At 61.3% G+C, this 16516-nt stretch overlaps 1 protein-coding gene across 4 annotated transcripts; it reads right to left on the bottom strand.

Moving 5' to 3' along the window:
* Positions 1 to 1371: 1371 nt before the first annotated feature.
* On the bottom strand, positions 1372 to 16143 carry NECTIN4 (nectin cell adhesion molecule 4). 4 transcript variants are annotated; one of them, XM_036272704.1, is made up of 9 exons: positions 15832 to 16143; positions 7810 to 8175; positions 6104 to 6394; positions 4204 to 4324; positions 3234 to 3382; positions 2895 to 3054; positions 2466 to 2541; positions 2097 to 2171; positions 1372 to 1781 (listed from the first exon to the last, which is right to left on the bottom strand). In XM_036272704.1, exons 1-9 carry the CDS (start codon positions 15905 to 15907, stop codon positions 1563 to 1565), a joined length of 1533 nt encoding a protein of 510 aa, XP_036128597.1. In that variant the 5' UTR covers positions 15908 to 16143; the 3' UTR covers positions 1372 to 1562. The 4 variants fall into 4 exon arrangements, with proteins under 4 accessions (XP_036128597.1, XP_036128598.1, XP_036128599.1 ...); XM_036272705.1 differs by having other exon boundaries at positions 2895 to 3051; XM_036272706.1 differs by lacking the exon at positions 2097 to 2171.
* Between the last annotated feature and the right edge of the window lie 373 nt (positions 16144 to 16516).

Below are 16516 nucleotides of genomic sequence, written 5' to 3'. Positions count from 1 at the left end.
CACACAGGATCGTGAAATCCTCCCAACTCTAACATTCTGGGGACTCCTTGGAGGTGCGTTTTCTTGGTAGGCCTCCGGCCTGTGCCGCAGAGAGCACGGGGGTCACAGCCTGCAGACGAGGCGCCGCCTGCCCACGGGGCCTCCCAGACGGACAGACGGCTGGTGGTCCGGTGCAGGCCCTTTCTCTCCTGTCCCTCCCAGCCACAGCATCTAACTCCTCCCCTCCTGGGGCCACAGGAGGGTGGTGCTGAGACAGACAACGGGGTTCAGGGCTCACACATCTCAGGGGCAAGACAGGAACCAGACAAAACAGGTATTATCTGTTTATTTAAAAACAGACTATCGTTTTATGTACAAATATGCACATATTTACATAATGTACATACTAGGGTCCCAGATCCATAGTCCTGGGCTGGCTGGGGAGCAGAGGCGGGGGCCTCTCCTTTGGTCCAGGGATCCAGGCCAAGCAGGGTCTGGGCACTCAGTCTAGGTATTCGGGCTGAGTGGACAGGCAGAAAGAGGCCTGATCTACCTGCAGCCCCGGGGTGGCAGCCCCCAAACCCCCGAGAAAGGTGACAGTCTGGCCCCAGCAGCTCCTTCGAGTCCCTGAACCCCACCCTCTCCCCAACAACAGAACCAGGAACCCTAGTCACCAAGTTCCAACAGCCCCCAAAGGACCACAGACAACTGTGGGCACAGCAAAGGAAACAGAGTGGCCCAGGGGCCCCAGGACAGACCCTGTCCTCCAAAGCCGTGCTCTGGGCTCACCCCCTTGACCCACGGCTCCAGGCTCCCTCCCAAGAGGCCACCTGGGTTAAGCCGCCTCCGAGGAGCTCAGTTCAGAGCCACGGGAAGTGAGTCCCTGGGGTGGGGCTGAGCTGGGCCGAACTGTACAAACTGGCCTCACTTTAAGGAGTAACAACAAACATGGATGTGAATGAAAATGTTTCAAAGTCTTTTCTCTTACTAAAGGATTCATAGAACTTGTCCTTAAGGAAAACGTACATGCAGCAGGCCCCGAGGCCACCAGAGGGCAGAGGCTTCTTCTGGAACAGCCGGAGCCCCGGGTGGACCCCAGGCCCGCTTCACACTCGCCCCACAGCTCCCAGGGGTGGGAGCCCAGCTCCCCATCAGGAGGCCAGATTCCAGCTCCAGCCTGCACCCCTGGAAACGGCCGCAGTCCACTCGCACCTCCAGCCTCTGCGTCACTAATACTGCTCTGGGGTCTGAGGAGAACACCTGCATGTGCAGGCGGAGGTCACAGGCCACGTAGCTGCCGAAGCCCGGAGCGCAGCGGCACCAGGCACTGGACGCTGACAGACAGCATGACGCACGGGCACAGACACCCCTCCATGCACAAGGTCAGCCGACACACACGCGCACATACACACACACTGACCTGCGCACACGGGCAGGGACAACCAATGGAGCCATCTGGGCATCAAACACAAGGGCTGGAGGAAAAGGTCAAGCAGTCAGTGGGGCGTTGGGGGGCCCCCCGAGATGAGCTGAAAGCCCCCATGTCAGCAGAGGGAGCCAGGCTCCGGGGAGGTGGGCCTGGGTCAGACCAGGTGCCCCCGCCCGTTGATGTAGATGCCGTTGCCTGTGGGCCTGGCCCGCAGGGTCCCATTCTCCTGGACAAAGTGGTTCATGGCCTGTTTGATGCCTTCGTCGCCTTCCTCCTCCGTCTGCTCGGAGCCCGGAGACAGCAGCTCAGTCTGGGTCTCTATCTCCCTCACTGTGGTCAGCGTGGAGTAGCTGCGACCCTCTGGCTCTTCACTCTGGAGGCCAAGGGTGGAGGGCATGTCAGAGACCAACAGGGCAGCCACACCCTAGGGGCCAGGGGGGCAAGGTGGGGTCAGAGGTCAGGCGTAGACAGGAGCCAGGGGTCGTGACTGTCTCAGAGGCACAGGGGTTGGAGGAGGAGCTGGGAGCTGGTGCCGGGTGTGGGGCCGGGTGTGGGGCTGAAGAGGAAGGCGGAGCAGCCTGAGCCAGGCTGAGGTGAGAGGGAAGCGGGGTCACTGACCCACCACGTGGGAAACAGGACAGGAGCCTGTGGAGAGTGTTGGGGACACCGGTGGGGCCGGGGGCCTCACCATCACAGAGCAGCTACTGTTGTCCTTGAGACTATCAGGGTGGCCCTCGGCTCTCAGCCCTACACTCTCCTCCGGCTGCAGGGCCCGGACAGGGGGGAGGAATCAGGACAGGGCTTGGCTTCTTCACCTCTGTCCTCCACCAGCCTCCTCCCTGATCACCACACCCCCAACCCCACACCGTCCTCTCCTGGGTACGTGTCCCACCCCCGCTGCAACCCCACCCTGGGCTCAGCGCTGACATGGCTTCCCGAGGACCCCAGGACACCCAAGCAGCCATGCCCCCCAGCAGTACCCCAGCCAAGCCCCAGCGTGAGTCAGTGGCCAGACCCGGTGGAGGGCTGTGCTCCTGGTCAGCAGAGGGGCACACACCTGATTCCTGGGGTCTGAGTGATGGGAATGCAGCCTCCGGATAGAGTTCTCCCTGGTCAAGGTCAGCTCCTCCTCGCTGGGAAAAACACCCTTTGTCAGGAGTGGGGGCAGCAGTGGCCTCCAGGGGCCAGCCTGTGAGACGGGCTGTGCTGCCGTGCTGCGCCTGCAGGTGTGACTGAGTGGCCGCTGGTGGCTGCGTGGCCACCGAGCGCATGCGTGTGCCTGGCGACACCTGGGCGAGTGCATCCGGCCCTCACGCAGGCAGCGGGTTCTCGTCAGCTGTGGTCCAGGCTCCACGCTCCTTCTCACTTCCCATGGCTCCCCAGAGGTCACCACCCAGTCCCCTCTCTCCTGGTCCTGGCCCCCGGCTGCTCGCCTCCTCTTTGTCCCCAGCTTAGCTCTCCCTGCCCAGGATCGGCCAGTACTCACTATTTCTGCGTCATCTGCTGGGCCTTGCGACGATGGTATCGGGACATCAGCACCACCACCAGCACCAGGAGGCAGAACAGGAGGGCAGCGATCACACCCACTGCCACCACGGAGGCGGACACCAGGTCCACCTGCTTCCCTGAGCTCTCCTCTGGGTCTGCTGGACACAGGCGGCTGTGTGAGGCCGACGCTCGGGCCCCAGGTGCCCTCCACGGCTCTCACAAAGCACATCCCAGGCCAGCCCTCAGCAGGCCCTCTGCAGTGCACGCAGCTCTGTCCTGCTCCTGTGGCCCTGCCCACACCTTTGGCCCCGGACCCTGTGTCTGCCCCAGAGCTCACCAAGAACCTCCACAGTGACCCGGGAATCCCTCGAGGACAGCGCGTTGCTGATGTGGCAAACATAGACGCCGCTGTGCTCGGCGGTCAGCGGGGGGAAGCCCAGGGTGCCCCCTTCCACACGCACCCCACTCGGGAGAGGCCCGTCCAGCCTGGAAGACAGGGAAGCCGATGGGTGCTGGCTGGGCGGGCTGAGGCCGCCACTGCCCGACATGCCCAGACCTTGCTCCTCCGCCCTCCCCCATGCCGTCACCCAGAGCCGCAGGCTATTCCCACGGTGCCCCTCCCACCCCCAGGCAGGTCTCAGCAGAGGCCCCCTTCTCCCTGCCGCCCAGCCTGACCCGGGCACCCCCTACACACGTGCATGCCATCCCACACGCTCCCACGGGCATCACACCACCCAGCACTGGGCACCAGGCACACATGTCAGGAAGTCCGCACTGCAGGACACTTCATTCCCTCTGGGCTCAGATGCACTCGGAAAAAGTGACGGGGCCCCATCCACAACGCTGCGCAGGCTGCACACCCGACCCTCCTGGCGGCCCTGGACACAGGCCCCGGAGAAGCCCAGCCCTCCCTGTGGGGACTGGCAGAGGCAGGTGCTTCCAGGGGCTGGCACCGCCAGGGAGGGCTAGGGGGGTGTTGGTTTAACAGCAGCTACAATCAGCTGCATCCTTGTGTCCATTGCAGGAACTTGCATACATGTAAACATCAATATTTAAGTGCTGTATTAAACGTCATCATGTGAAATCTAGAACAAAGGCCGAGTCTTTATTAGCTCGTTCACTACAAAGGTTGTGTGTCCAAGGTCCCTGTGTCTGAAGTGCCAGCCAGTAACACCTGGTGACCATGCGTGTTCCTGTGTCAGTCTGACCCTGTACCCCAGTGGATCTGGGGCTCAGAACAGGTTGTCCCAGCCCATAATGAATAACTGCTGGCCTTCGAGAGAAGAACCCTGGTCCCAAGCCCTTACCGTGTCCAGTTGTAGGAGGGTGGGGGCTGCCCCTCACTGAGGCACGTGAGCATAGCGCCCTCTCTGCCAACCTGCCACATCTTTTGGTCTTCAAGGCCCCTCACAGAGGCCTCAGCAAGGACTGGGATGGAGGTGGGAGAAGAAATGGGAATGGTGGCTTTGATCTCGCCCCCCACGGCCCCCACCCCAGGGGCACACTGCCTGAAAGCCCCTCATCTCCTTCCTACCCACTGTGCCAAGCCAGCCCAGCCACCTGGCTGCAGTGCCTGGCCACCGGCTCCCTCCCCTCTCAGCTCGCAGGTCCCTAGTGTCTCTGCATACCCGCATGTCACTCTTTCCGAGTCCCCCACCCAGACCCGTGATGCCCAGCAGAGCTGGTACTTGGTAAATGCTCCCTGATTCTTGTGAAGCTAAACAATCCTGCAAGTTCATTCATTTCCTTAACAAACACTTGCTGAAGACCCACTTCGTGCCATGTGCTGGGTTAGTAGGTAGAAAACAGTCCTCTCTCCCCAGAGACTCAACATCTAATGCTGGGAAACACCTGCTATTCTCTGAGCACTTCCCCTCCCCTCCCTTCCCATGTGTACCCCCTCCCCTCCCTTGTGCACCCCCTCCCCTGTGCACCCCCCACATACCTCCCCTGTACTGCATACTCTCCTCTGCACTGTAAACCTCCCCCCAACACCTCCCCTGCACTGCACCCCTCCCCTCCCCTGCACTGCACCCCTCCCCTCCCCTGCACTGTGCACCTCCCCACCCCTGCACTGTGCACCTCCCCACCCCTGCACTGTGTACCTCCCCTTCACTGTGCACCTCCTCTCCCCTGCACTGTGCACCTCCCCACCCCTGCACTGTGTACCTCCCCACCCCTGCACTGTGTACCTCCCCTCCCCTGCACTGTGCACCTCCCCACCCCTGCACTGTGTACCTCCCCTTCCCTGAGCACCTCCCCTCCCCTGCACTGTGCACCTCCCCTCCCCTGCACTGTGCACCTCCCCATCCCTGCACTGAGCACCTCTCCTCCCCTGAGCACCTCCCCTTCCCTCCCCTGCACTGTGCACCTCCCCTCCCCTGAGCACCTCCCCTGCACTGAGCACCTCCCCTCCCCTGCACTGTGAACCTCCCCACCCCTGCACTGAGCACCTCTCCTCCACTGAGTATCTCTCTGCCCTGAGCACCTCCCCTCCCCTCCCCTGTGCACCTCCCCTGCACTGCACACCTCCCCTCCCCTGCACTGAGCACCTCCCCTCCCCTCCCCTGTGCACTTCCCCTGCACTGCACACCTCCCCTCCCCTGCACTGAGCACCTCCCTTCCCCTGAGCACCTCCCCTCCCCTCCCCTGTGCACTTCCCCTGCACTGCACACCTCCCCTCCCCTGCACTGAGCACCTCCCTTCCCCTGAGCACCTCCCCTCCCCTGCACTGAGCACCTCCCCTGCACTGAGCACCTCCCCTGCAAGATGCTTTGCACTCTGGTTCCTAATTCCTATCAGAATCCTGAAGTTGGTGTAATCATGCTCCTTCTGCTAAGGAAGAAAACAAAGCCCAATGAGACTGAATGACAGCTGGCAAACAGCCGAGCTCAGGCTTGTCCCAAGTCTATCTTCAGAACCTATACATTTTACCCAGTTCTTTCCATTCAAAGTTTATGTGCAATTCTCCCAACAACCCTGTGAAGCGGGGCAACTGCCTTTGTAAAGAGCAGGGCACTGAAGGTCAGAGGCCCAAGGTCATCTGGGTGGGCTCCATTCAGGTCTTCCACCTCTCAGACTGGTGCTCTCAGCCACAGACAGTGGCCACGGCCCCAGGCTGGCCTGACTGGTGTGGCTCAGGGTTTCTCAGCATCTCACCAACCCTCTCAAAGCCCATGGGGCTCCCACCCAAGTCCCAGGACTCACAGGCCACATGCAGGGTGTGGGTGATCCTCTGGTCCTGGAGCAGGCCCGGGTGGGACACCACACAGGTAAGTGGCTGCCCATTCATGCTGCGGCTGGGCACCAGGTGGAACTCCGAAGTGACAGCTGCAGAGCGGGAGTGCTTGAAGGAGCGGCTGGACACTGTGCCCTTGACCTCTGTGTCCCAGGTCACGTTGGGGGCCGGGCTGCCCTCTGCTGTGCAGGAGGCGGCCAGTGTCAGGCCCTGGCCCTCTTCCAGTGCTGGGCCAGGGTTCAGGGAGGGCAGGGGAGGCACTGCGGATGGGGGAGGGGAGGGAGGTCAGGGTCTGCACCACCTGTTAGGAGGCCCTGCCCCATCCCAGCTCAGTCCCGCACTTTTTCTCTTATTTTACCAAGAAAGATATCAATGAGTGGCAGAATTCATCTGACTTTATATCTTTGTCCATTGTTTGCATTTCTTACAATGAACATGGGTGATTTTTTTTTTTTCACTTAAGGTTTTCTTTTGTTGGGTTTTTTTTTTTGGTACGTGCCCCTAGCAGGAACCCGGGACTCTCTGGTCCGCAGGCCGACACTCCAACTGCTGAGCCAAACTGGCCAGGGCATGGGTCATTGTTTTTTAATGAAAACAATGAAGTAATTAAAAAACTAACCAGATAGCATATATATGTATACATATATATATATATACACATATATATATATATGATAATAACAGGCACCATTTATTAAGCACTTACTATGTGCCAAGTACTATGAGAAACACTTTACAAACGTATCTCATTCAGTTCTGTGAACAAACCAGAGACACTGGACATTATTAACCCTGTGTCACAGGTGACGAGACTGGGGCTCAGGAAGTTAAAGGTTTTGTCCCAGATCATCAGCTGTGAGGTGCTGACATTTTTCTACAGGCTGGTGGGTAAAGGGAAATGATAAAGACCTTTTTTATCTTCATCACACTAACAGACCAGCACAGAATGGATAAGACTCAACCTGACCACATGTGCCCACAGTGCAAAGCAGTGATTTAAAGGGCAATTGTGGTTCCTGACCACACTCACTGAAGGTCCAGATCGAGAGAGGCCAGCCCCGCCTGGGCCTGCTGGCACCTGGGCCCGCACGGCCCCATCTCGGCCCACGAGGAGCCCATGTGTGGAGCGAGGCTTTGAATGAGTGTCTCTGGGAGAGCTGTTGTGAAAACCAGTGAGTTCAACTTGGAGAAGAGAGTCAGGTGGGGCAGGAGGAAGGTCCTCAGCCCTTGGAAATGTGGCTGCTGGACAGTCACTTGCACCCAAGTCATGTGGGAGGCCCCATGCGTGAGCGCGTAGGATGGGGGGTCCATTCCAGGTGAGGGACCAGGAGGGCAACGGGGGGAGGGGTGCTGGCTGGTTCAGGAAGCAGAGAGCAGAGGACACGGGTGAGAGAGAACTAGCTGCGCCCCGTCACCCCAAAGGGCGAGAGAAACCAAGAGGAAGAGTTCAAGTCGACGGGAGGAAGAACTGTAATAAACGGGTTCTTCCCCAGGGCTGAGCCAGCTGTGGTCACGCGGAGAGAATTTCTGGGTTGCTGGGGGTGGCTGCGCCAGGCTCTCTTACCTCCACAGCAGCCCCTCTGCCCCGGCCGGCCCCTGCCCCCACCCCTGCGTGGCCCCGCGGCCCCTGCCCCCACCCCGGGCCTGGACCCAGGCTCTGCGCTCAGCCGCTTACCCAGCACGCGGAGCCGCAGCTGCGCCTGGAAGCTGCCGGCGGGGAAGGTGCTGACGCGACACTCGTACCGGCCCTCGTCCGCCTGCACCGCGTTCCGCAGCAGCACGGCGCCGTCCAGGGGGCTGCGCGGGGGTGGCGGCTGCTCCACGCGGCCCTCGTAGGCCGGGTTCACGTGCAGCCCGTACTGGGAGTGCAGCAGCGCCAGCTCCCGGGCGCCCTCGGCCGCGGCCGCGTCCACGCGAGCCCAGGCCACTTGCGCCACCTGCTCGCCGGGATCCCCTCGGTAGAAGCAGGGCAGCCGAGCGTCCTGGCCCAGCACCACAGTCACCAGGTCGGCCGTCTCCAGCTCCCCCGCCGGGCAGCGGCCTGCAGGGGAAGACAGAGCAGGCAGGATTGGGGCGCTGCCAGGGCGGGGACACTCCCAAGAGCATCAGGGGAGCTCTTCGGGCCAGTACCCCATCGCATCCACGACCGTTCCCAAGAGGCAGGCGCTGAGGAAACTGAGACCCAGGGAGGAAGTCGTCGGCTGAAGGCCCGCAGAGGTGTGGAAGGGGCACACCTCTCCCAGCCCAGGACTACCCTGGCAAGCCCGTGGGCGGCTGTGAGGGAGGAGAGCCAGCTGCTGCTGCAGGGGCTAAGGTCCTCCAGGGGTTCTAAATGCAAAGACCAGGGGAGGCCACAGACAGGCCTGTCCCGCCTGGGAGAAGGCTTCCCCGAGCCAAGGCAGGGGCCAGAGCCCGCCTGTGTGGCAGGGTCCGTCCCAGGTGACACTTCAGGACATTCTTTTCATGGCTTGAAGATGAGAGACCTGGATTCCCAGACAGAATTCTGTTGTATGTGGGAGGGAGGGCGAGAACCCAGGCTCCCAGCCAGGAAGAACAAGTCACTGAACACAGGAAGGCTGAAGGTCAAAGGCTGGGGCAGAGGTCAGGGCAGGCACCAGTGACGGAGTCAGCACAGTGAGTGTCCGTGCGCCCCAGGAGCAGTGGGAGGCACACAGAGGCTCTCCTACAGCCCCACTTGCAAAGAAGGGCCCTTTGCTGCCCTCATGAGCCGTGAGGTCAGTACACGTGGAGACACACATGGCCCCCGGGGGATGCACTGCAGGCCAGTTGCTGAGGGACCAGATGCAGGGGGAGGCCGGTGGTTCCGGAAGCAGAGAGGAGAGGGCAGCTAAGGCAGGTGCGTCTGGAGCAGACATGGAGCCTGTGGTTGAAGCCAAGTCACCCGGGACCTTCCACCTTAGGCAGAGGGCGCAGATTTGGTCACGAGGACATGGGAGTCCTCGATGCAGGAGGCAGGGTGCTGTGCCCTCTGACTGGAAAGTAGGGAGCCTGAACCTAGGAGCCTGTAGCTGCAGCCCCACATGGGGCTGCCGGATGCAGAGGAAGGGATGATCCCTTGGGGAAGTTCTGGAGGATTTGGTCACCGAGCAGAGAGACGAAAGACGAACACTGCACGTTGCTGAGGCCCAGCACGGGTTCACAGGGCCCTGCCGGGCACCCTCCTTTCCTCCCTGTCTGGCGGACCTGCTCACCCGCCTCGCCTCAGGCAGCCTGCTCTGACCCCCCTGCACAGCACTGCATCCCAGGGGTCGCATCGGCCTCTCCCACCAGACTGAGCTCCTCGGAGTAGAAACGGAGGCTCCTGGCGTCTGATTCAGGGCTTCTCAGGAGCTTGGGGTCTGCGTTCCTGCACGCGGATGAGTGAGGGATGAGAGCGTGGACGTGCGACAGGCAGAAGGTGGACAGGGTGGACCAAGGAGGAATAACCAGTCTGCGGCAGGGAGGGGTGGGCATGGCGACCTTGCCAACCTTGGGGTGTAGGCAGGGCAGACTGGGTAGCTGGGTTTGCTGCAAAGGGAGAATGAGGAGCAGAGAAGCCCCACTACAGTGGATCAGAGGGTTCCAGTGAGGCAGAGCCTGGGGCAGAGGGAGGGGTCCTGCAGCTTGTAGTGGGGAGGGAGGGAGGATGCTGTTGGGAGCTGGGAGGGCCTGAAAGGGACGAGACAGACCTGCAGGGCCGGATGCCAGGGCCCTGAGCTGCCTGGGCTGATATTGGTCCCACCCAGCCCAGCCCCGGAGTCCAGCTAACCACCTGTGCCCCTCCCAGACACGTCCTCTTGGCACCGGAGGGGCAGGACGGCCATCTGTGCAGGCCAGCCGGACACTGACACCCTTCCAGAGACTATTTCTGGGACAGGGTCAACGGCATATTTTTCTCCTTTTAAAAAAATCCTTACTCAAGGGTATTTTTCCATTTTCCACTGATAGTTTTAGATAGAGTGGGAGGGAGGGAGTGGGGGGGAGAGAGAAAAACATTGATGTGAGAGAGACACATCAATTGGTGCCTCCTGCATGACCCCCACTGGGGCCTGGGATTGAACCCGAAACCGAGGTATGTGCCCTTGCCTGGGAATTGAACCCGAGACTCTTCAGTCTGTGGGCCAGTGCTCTAACCGCTGGGAAAACCAGCTAGAGGCATATTTTTCATTCACATCCTTACACTTGCCAACCACCTGTACCCCTCCTGTAATCACCCACGTTTCCCCCAAAAACCTTCTCAGGGCCCAACAGGCACTGTGTGCCCAGCACGTGCCCGGGTCCAGTGCCCACACCCCTGCCTGTGACCAGCCTGGGCCTTGCACAGAGACACCCAGGAACACAGGAAAACCCCTTCTTTCTTTTCTTTTAATGTTTTTATTGATTTCTTTAGAGAGAGAAGAAGAGAGAGATAGGAACGTCGATGAGAGGAAACATCGATCAGCTGCCTCCTGCACGCCCCACACTGGGGATCAAACCCGCAACCCCAAGCATGTGCCTTGAGCAGGAATCAAACCAGGACCTCTCAGTCCATGTGACCACGCTCAGTCCACTGAGCCGCACCTGCTCAGCGAAAGTCCCTTCTTGACTTCTTCTACAGCCCCCGTTGTCTTAAACCCAGTGTTTAGTGGAGAGAACACGGGCTCGAATGGAAGCAGAGCACAGACTCCCCGTCCACAGTAGCCAGCACTGCCCCCCGCCCCCCGCAGTGTCTACTTGGCATCAGCATGATGTCACCAGAGCAGAGCAGACACACCACCTGCCCGGTGAGGTCACTGCAGGCAGTAGCCAGGCCAAGCCCACGACCCTTCTGCAGACTGTTTGCCGAGGCTGGCGGACTCTGCTGACTGGCTCTGCTCTCTCGGACCCTCCCAGCCCTCCGCCCGAGCCCCAGGACGCTGGTCAGGAGCCTGGTGATTCAGACTTGCTGCGGAGCTGCAGCCACCACCAGCCGCCACCTTGCACAAGGGAAAGAACAGGCCCAACTGGCCAGACAGGATCCCTGCCCTTGGCCTCCCCCACCCCTGGCCAGGCCGCCAGGCCACCAGCTCCCAGACAGGCCCTCCATTCCTGGCTGGGGCTGGCTGGCTGCTCCCACCCTGAGCCTGGGTCCCAACTTTCCTGTGTGTGTGAGGCCTGGCCTGTGGTCTTGGAGGGGAAACTGAGGCTGGCAACCACAGATAGCGTCTCTGGGGAAGGAGGCTCCTCCTTATGGGGGTCTTTCCTCGTCAGCACCCCCTGCAAGCACACGGAGGGTCCGCGAGAAAGAGGAAGGAGGACACTTTGGTGCAGCTTTGGGTGGGGGCCTGGCTGCGGTTGCGAAGCTGTCTCCTCGCGTGAAGGGGTGTGTCAGACTTCGAGTGTTCACGCCTCACCTTCAGTGGGTGCGTGTGCCTGTCTGCGTCCGGGAACAGCGCCACAGAGTGTGTGACCGCGTGTGCACCTCGCCACGCCTCGGACACTGCCCATGGGGCGTTTGGCTGTGGGCCCCTTGGTGTCTCTGTCTCAGCTGCCTGTGGTCACGGGGTGGCTCTGTCCAGCTGCAGTGCCTGCCACTGGGGCTGCCCTCGCACCTCACCACAGACGGGACAGCAGAGTTCTCTCAGGTGGAGGGACCCACAGATGAGGTCACCCCTCGGGTGATGGGAAGTTGCCATCAAGGGCTCCCCAACACACTGAACAAAAGCTTCCTCCACTCCTGCTCCTCAGGTCCTGCCAGGCTCCCCCTTCTCGCTCTCCAGCTACTCCCCAGGGCCCCAGCACCTCAGGCCCCAGGAGGCCTCTCCCTGGGAACGTCTGTCAGCCTCCCCTGCCACCAGCAGAAAAGTCAGCTCTGGCCCCTGCCGCCCAGTGAGGGCTGTCTGTGTGGGTTGGAGGAAGGGGATCTGTCTGGGGTCCAAGACATCCAGGGTCTCTGCCTCTCTGTCACCCCTGCCCCTCCGCAGCCTCCACCGGAGGGAGTGGCGGGCACAGGTGAGGGGGTGAGAAAGGGCAGAGGAGTAACAGGAACAAGCCCTCCTTCCTTGAGCAGCGGGCGCTGGGTGCTGGGCACTCCGAGAGCCAGGAGATGCTTCCGGCTTCACCACCTCCCTCGCTTACCCCCACAGTCCTAAGCCCCCAGCTTAGCAAGCGCTTCCCAACCTGGGCGAAGCGCCCACCCACCGATTCTGTCTGGGGGGGCACACCAGCCGCATGGAGATGAGAACAATGGGCAGGGCGGGGAGGCAGCGGCTCTGGCCCAGACACAGCTCCCAGCGCCCATAAGTCCCCTAAGCCCCCCGGAGCCAGTCTGAGCCCCGCTGAGTCACCGCAGCAGCCACACTGTGGGTGGGAGACCCAGAATTCAGCTTCTCCCAAACTCCTGAGATCTGGCCCCCCCAAATCCTGCCATCCACCCCCTTGAGTGTGGCCAGCTCTGCCCCACCCCAAATCACAGACTCAACTCAGCCCTCAGCACACACCAGCTTTAAAGGCCGGTGGGGGAGGGGCAGAGAACTATGGGAAAGGCCGGGCGCAGGCTCCGACCCAGTGAGAGGGATCCCCCTCACAACCCTCCTCCAGGGGCCGGTGCCCCGTCTGAGCATCGCCTTCTCATTTTCTTTTCTTTCTTTCTTTTTTAAGATATGGAACACTTCACAGGTGTGCGTGGCATCCCGGGCCACCTCCTCATCCACGGGCCCCGTGTTCGTGTGTGTGCCACCGATGCGAGCACTCATTTCGCTTCTGTTCCCAAATCCAGCCACTGGGCTCCTCTCCTTCCCTCCTGACTCAGCTTCCACTGGGCCTTCCCTCCTCTCTGCCCAGACCTTCCGCAGAAAGGGCGTGTTTCCCAGGCCGGGATGCACGGGCAATCTCTCCTGAAGAAGCTTGTCCCCCCGGGTCTCAAGGCTGTGCCTGGGGGTTCCCGGGGTCTCAAGGCTGCAGTCTGGAGGCCGGGGCCATGTGAGCCCCTCACTGCCATCTCTGTGGCTAGGGTCCCCTAGCACAGCCCCTGAAACTCAGGGTAGGACTGAGGTCACTGGGACCACAGGGCTTCCCCGGGTCACCTGGGCCTCCTACCATAGGCAGGGAAGCAGCCCCCCTTTCTGGCTTCCCTGGGTGTGGGTACATCCTACAGGAAAGGACCTGCCCCCTGTAAACAGGGGTAGAAAAGCAGGGACGGGCCCCTCCCTTTCTAGGAAACCAACCTCAGACAAAAAGCCGATCCTGACCTTCAGAGGAGGGACCTCAGAATTCAGAGGACCCCTCGCCCTCTGCTCCCGCCAGAGGGGCACAGAGGGAGAGGCTCCTCCTAGAGGGGAGTCGGTAGTCTTGGGCCCCTCAGGCCCAGGGCAGGAGGTGGGGGCGGGGAAGGGAGGGGACCTCACGCGGAAACTCATCCCATTAAAGAGAAACAAAGAGCTGTGGCTCAGGCGCCTCCCCAGCCTGCTCCGCTCCCTGTCGGGGTGGGGCAGGGCCTGGGGCTGGAGCTGCTGGGGGCCCTGATATGCAGGGGCAGAAGGCAGTGTCCAGGGTAAAGCTAACCTTGCTCCCTCCCCACCCAGAGATTCAGCCGGGACCATCCCCTTTTTATCACCTCAGCCAGACTGCCCGCCTGGCCCAGGGCTCAGCACCCCGGGTTGGGCCTGGACACTCACAAAGACAGCACCTCAGAGCTGGAAAGCCACGGACTACCTGGTCCCACCTCTTGGTCCACTGAAGTCTAGTTTCTTAGTTGCCAAGGTCACCTAACAAATTGAAAGTGGAAATGGACCAGAACCCAAGGCTCTGGTTTCCTCAGTCCAAGGCTTTTTCAGACATAAGAAACTTCCTGGGAGCTGTTGAGGAGGTACCTAAACATAGAGAAGCTGGGGTGGGGGGTGGGGGGCAGGGGCCATGGGGGTAGACCCAGCTGATCCTCGGTGGGGAACCTGAGGTCTGCACCCCGCTCGCAGAGCACCCTCCAGCCCCGAGCAGGTGGCAGCAGCAGCAACTGAATTGTGACGGCTCCCTGAGCACCAGCTCCTGGGCGTCCTGCAGGCAGGCTGCCTCCCTATGCACATCCCTGTCCGCTGGGCACCCTGTCTGTCGGGCATCCTGTCCGCTGGGCACCCTGTCTGTCAGGCACCCGTCTGTCAGGCACCCGTCTGTCAGGCACCCTGTCTGTCGGGCACCCGTCTGTCAGGCACCCTGTCTGTTGGACACTGAATAAGGGCAAGGTGATGCCCTGGCTGGAAGGGCCTCCTCTCCCCTTCCCTGGGTTTCTCTTAGAAAGAACTGCTCTGTGTTGTGGGAAAAGGTAGCAGGGACCCTGTCTGTTTCACAACTGCCCCACTCAGACATCTGTCCTTAATGACCGTGGAGGCAGGAGACCAACACTAACCCCAGGGGTGCTTCTAGCACTTGGAGACTTGCAGGTCCCACTGGCCCATCTGCTTCTCCAGTACAGAGGGAGCTGGAGCTGTGATCTCTTTGATCCTGCCCAAGTCCTGAGACACGGTGACTCCGTTCCTGAGGTGTGGGTCAATCCTGCCAGGAAGTGGCTGCCAAGCTGCCTGGCTCAGCAACCAGGCCCCACCTTCTTAGCCTGAGCAAGTCAGAAGGGCTGTCTGGAAAGTGGGAATGAAGATGTGGGGGGCAGGGGGTGGGAGGGGTGGGAGCTCAGTGCCCCTTGACTGGAGGTTGGGCCAATGACCCTTCCATTTTAACATCAAAGGAGAGCAGTCCCACCATCCACACATCCAGGCCTCACAGTCCTGACAGCTTCGGCTGGGGACGAGGCGGGACACACTGCTGGGTCCTGTGGGACAACCAGGCTGCACTGCTGCTCCTGGGACTGAGCCGTGCTGTCCTACGCAGACAGGTCCCCACGCTCCAGAGGAAAGGGTGTCGCAGTTATTTACCACCCAGGGCACAGCCACAGATGCCATGACGGCCACACATGCCACAGCGGCCACACATGCCACGGCGGCCTCTCGGCGCATACGCACACGCACTCCACCCCCTGCAGACTTGACATTCCCAGGACTCACATCTGCTTATAGAGATTAGACAGCAGAAATCAAGGCATCTGAGAAAATGGGGGACAAGGGATGAACACAAGGGACCACACCTAGCTAGAAGGCACCCTGCCCTACACCCCAACTCATCTGAGTAATCACCTCATTACCACCCTGGCATCTAGCAATGTGTCCAAGGAAAGAGACAGGCCATAGCCCCCAACAGGAGCCTGGTCCTGGGACTCTCGGACATCGTGGAGAAGGAGAAAGAGGCACCCTGTCCATTCTCTGGGCATCAGGCTTCCCACGTCCCGGTGATTGAGAAAACCGGCTCAGCCCTGACTCAGCTCAGAGCCAGTCAGCAGTCCCGAGCTCAGCGGGGAGGTGAGGGCCCCTCCCGAGACCCTGGGGGGAGGGTCCTCTCCAGGCTCGCCCCCCTGCCCCCCTGCCCCCCTGCCCTGGCCACCTCATCTCTTCTCTCAGAGGTAGCTCTGGCCTTGCCAAGGCTTTGGCAGCAGTAGTCAGGGTCCCCAGACATAGTGACCTGGCCCGGGCAGGAGGGACATGAAGGGAAGAACTCCTCTGACTGGCAGCTGGGGTGGGAGGGAGATGGGTCCTCAGTCCAGCCTCATAGGAGAGACAGAGGGAGAGGGGGGCAGAGAGAGAGAGCGCGCTCGACTTGGGCTCGGAAGCGAGGGTCCCCGGGGTTCAGGAAGGCCTACCTGTAAGTGATACCAGGAGCAGCAGCAGCAGCCAGGCCTCAGGCCCCCACATGTCGGCTCCCAGGGACAGGGGCATTGGTCCAAATGAAGAGCTGCCCAGTGTTCAGAAGTTCCACCGAGTTCTCCCTGGGAGCCGGCTCTAGAGCTGGAGAGAGCACCAACCCAAAGGCAGGAGGAGGTCACAGGGTCCTCAGGCACTGATGGACCGCCTGTCCCTCTGGGGCTCCCGCTAGGGGACCTGGCCCACCCAGCCGCAGCCGCCCCAGAAGCGAGAAGCGGTGATCGGAGTTCCGAGCTCCCCAGAGCTGCTTCCCACGCCGTGGCCAACAGCTACGGCAGAAACCGGGAACCTGCTCAGCAGGTCAGAACAGGTGCGTCTCTGGGGGCTGGGCCTGGCACAGAGACTTGCAGCCGCCGCCCCCATGGCCTGGGCTCGCTGTGGGCGCTGGGGAGGGAGGGCAGGACCGGGGGTGGGATCCCATCATCAGCTCCAGGCCTCACCTGACAGTGTGGAAGGGGCTGAAGAGAAGCAAGGTGGAGGGTGGGCGGGGCAGGCAGGAGAAGGCCCAGGTGGCTCAAGGAGGGAGGCACCAGGCCAGGAGGAATAGGGCAAGGCCTGTGGGTGGAAAGGAACCTAAGCATCCCGCACCCTGCCAGCCTTGCAGCCTTCCTGGGCCTTGGCAAG

Source organism: Molossus molossus, unplaced genomic scaffold (genome assembly GCF_014108415.1).
Source record: "Molossus molossus isolate mMolMol1 unplaced genomic scaffold, mMolMol1.p scaffold_m16_p_20, whole genome shotgun sequence".
Lineage (NCBI taxonomy): Eukaryota > Metazoa > Chordata > Mammalia > Chiroptera > Molossidae > Molossus > Molossus molossus.
This window is presented reverse-complemented; position numbering and strand designations above follow the sequence as displayed.

Excerpts from the sequence above, each read along its gene's own strand:
- NECTIN4 (XM_036272704.1), bottom strand. The coding sequence starts at position 15,907 with ATGCCCCTGTCCCTGGGAGCCGACATGTGGGGGCCTGAGGCCTGGCTG. Across the intron at positions 8,176-15,831 it reads GCTCCTGGTATCACTTACAG|GCCGCTGCCCGGCGGGGGAG; the intron begins GTAGGCCTTCCT and ends CTTCCCCTGCAG. Across the intron at positions 1,782-2,096 it reads ACAGTAGCTGCTCTGTGATG|AGTGAAGAGCCAGAGGGTCG; the intron begins GTGAGGCCCCCG and ends CTTGGCCTCCAG.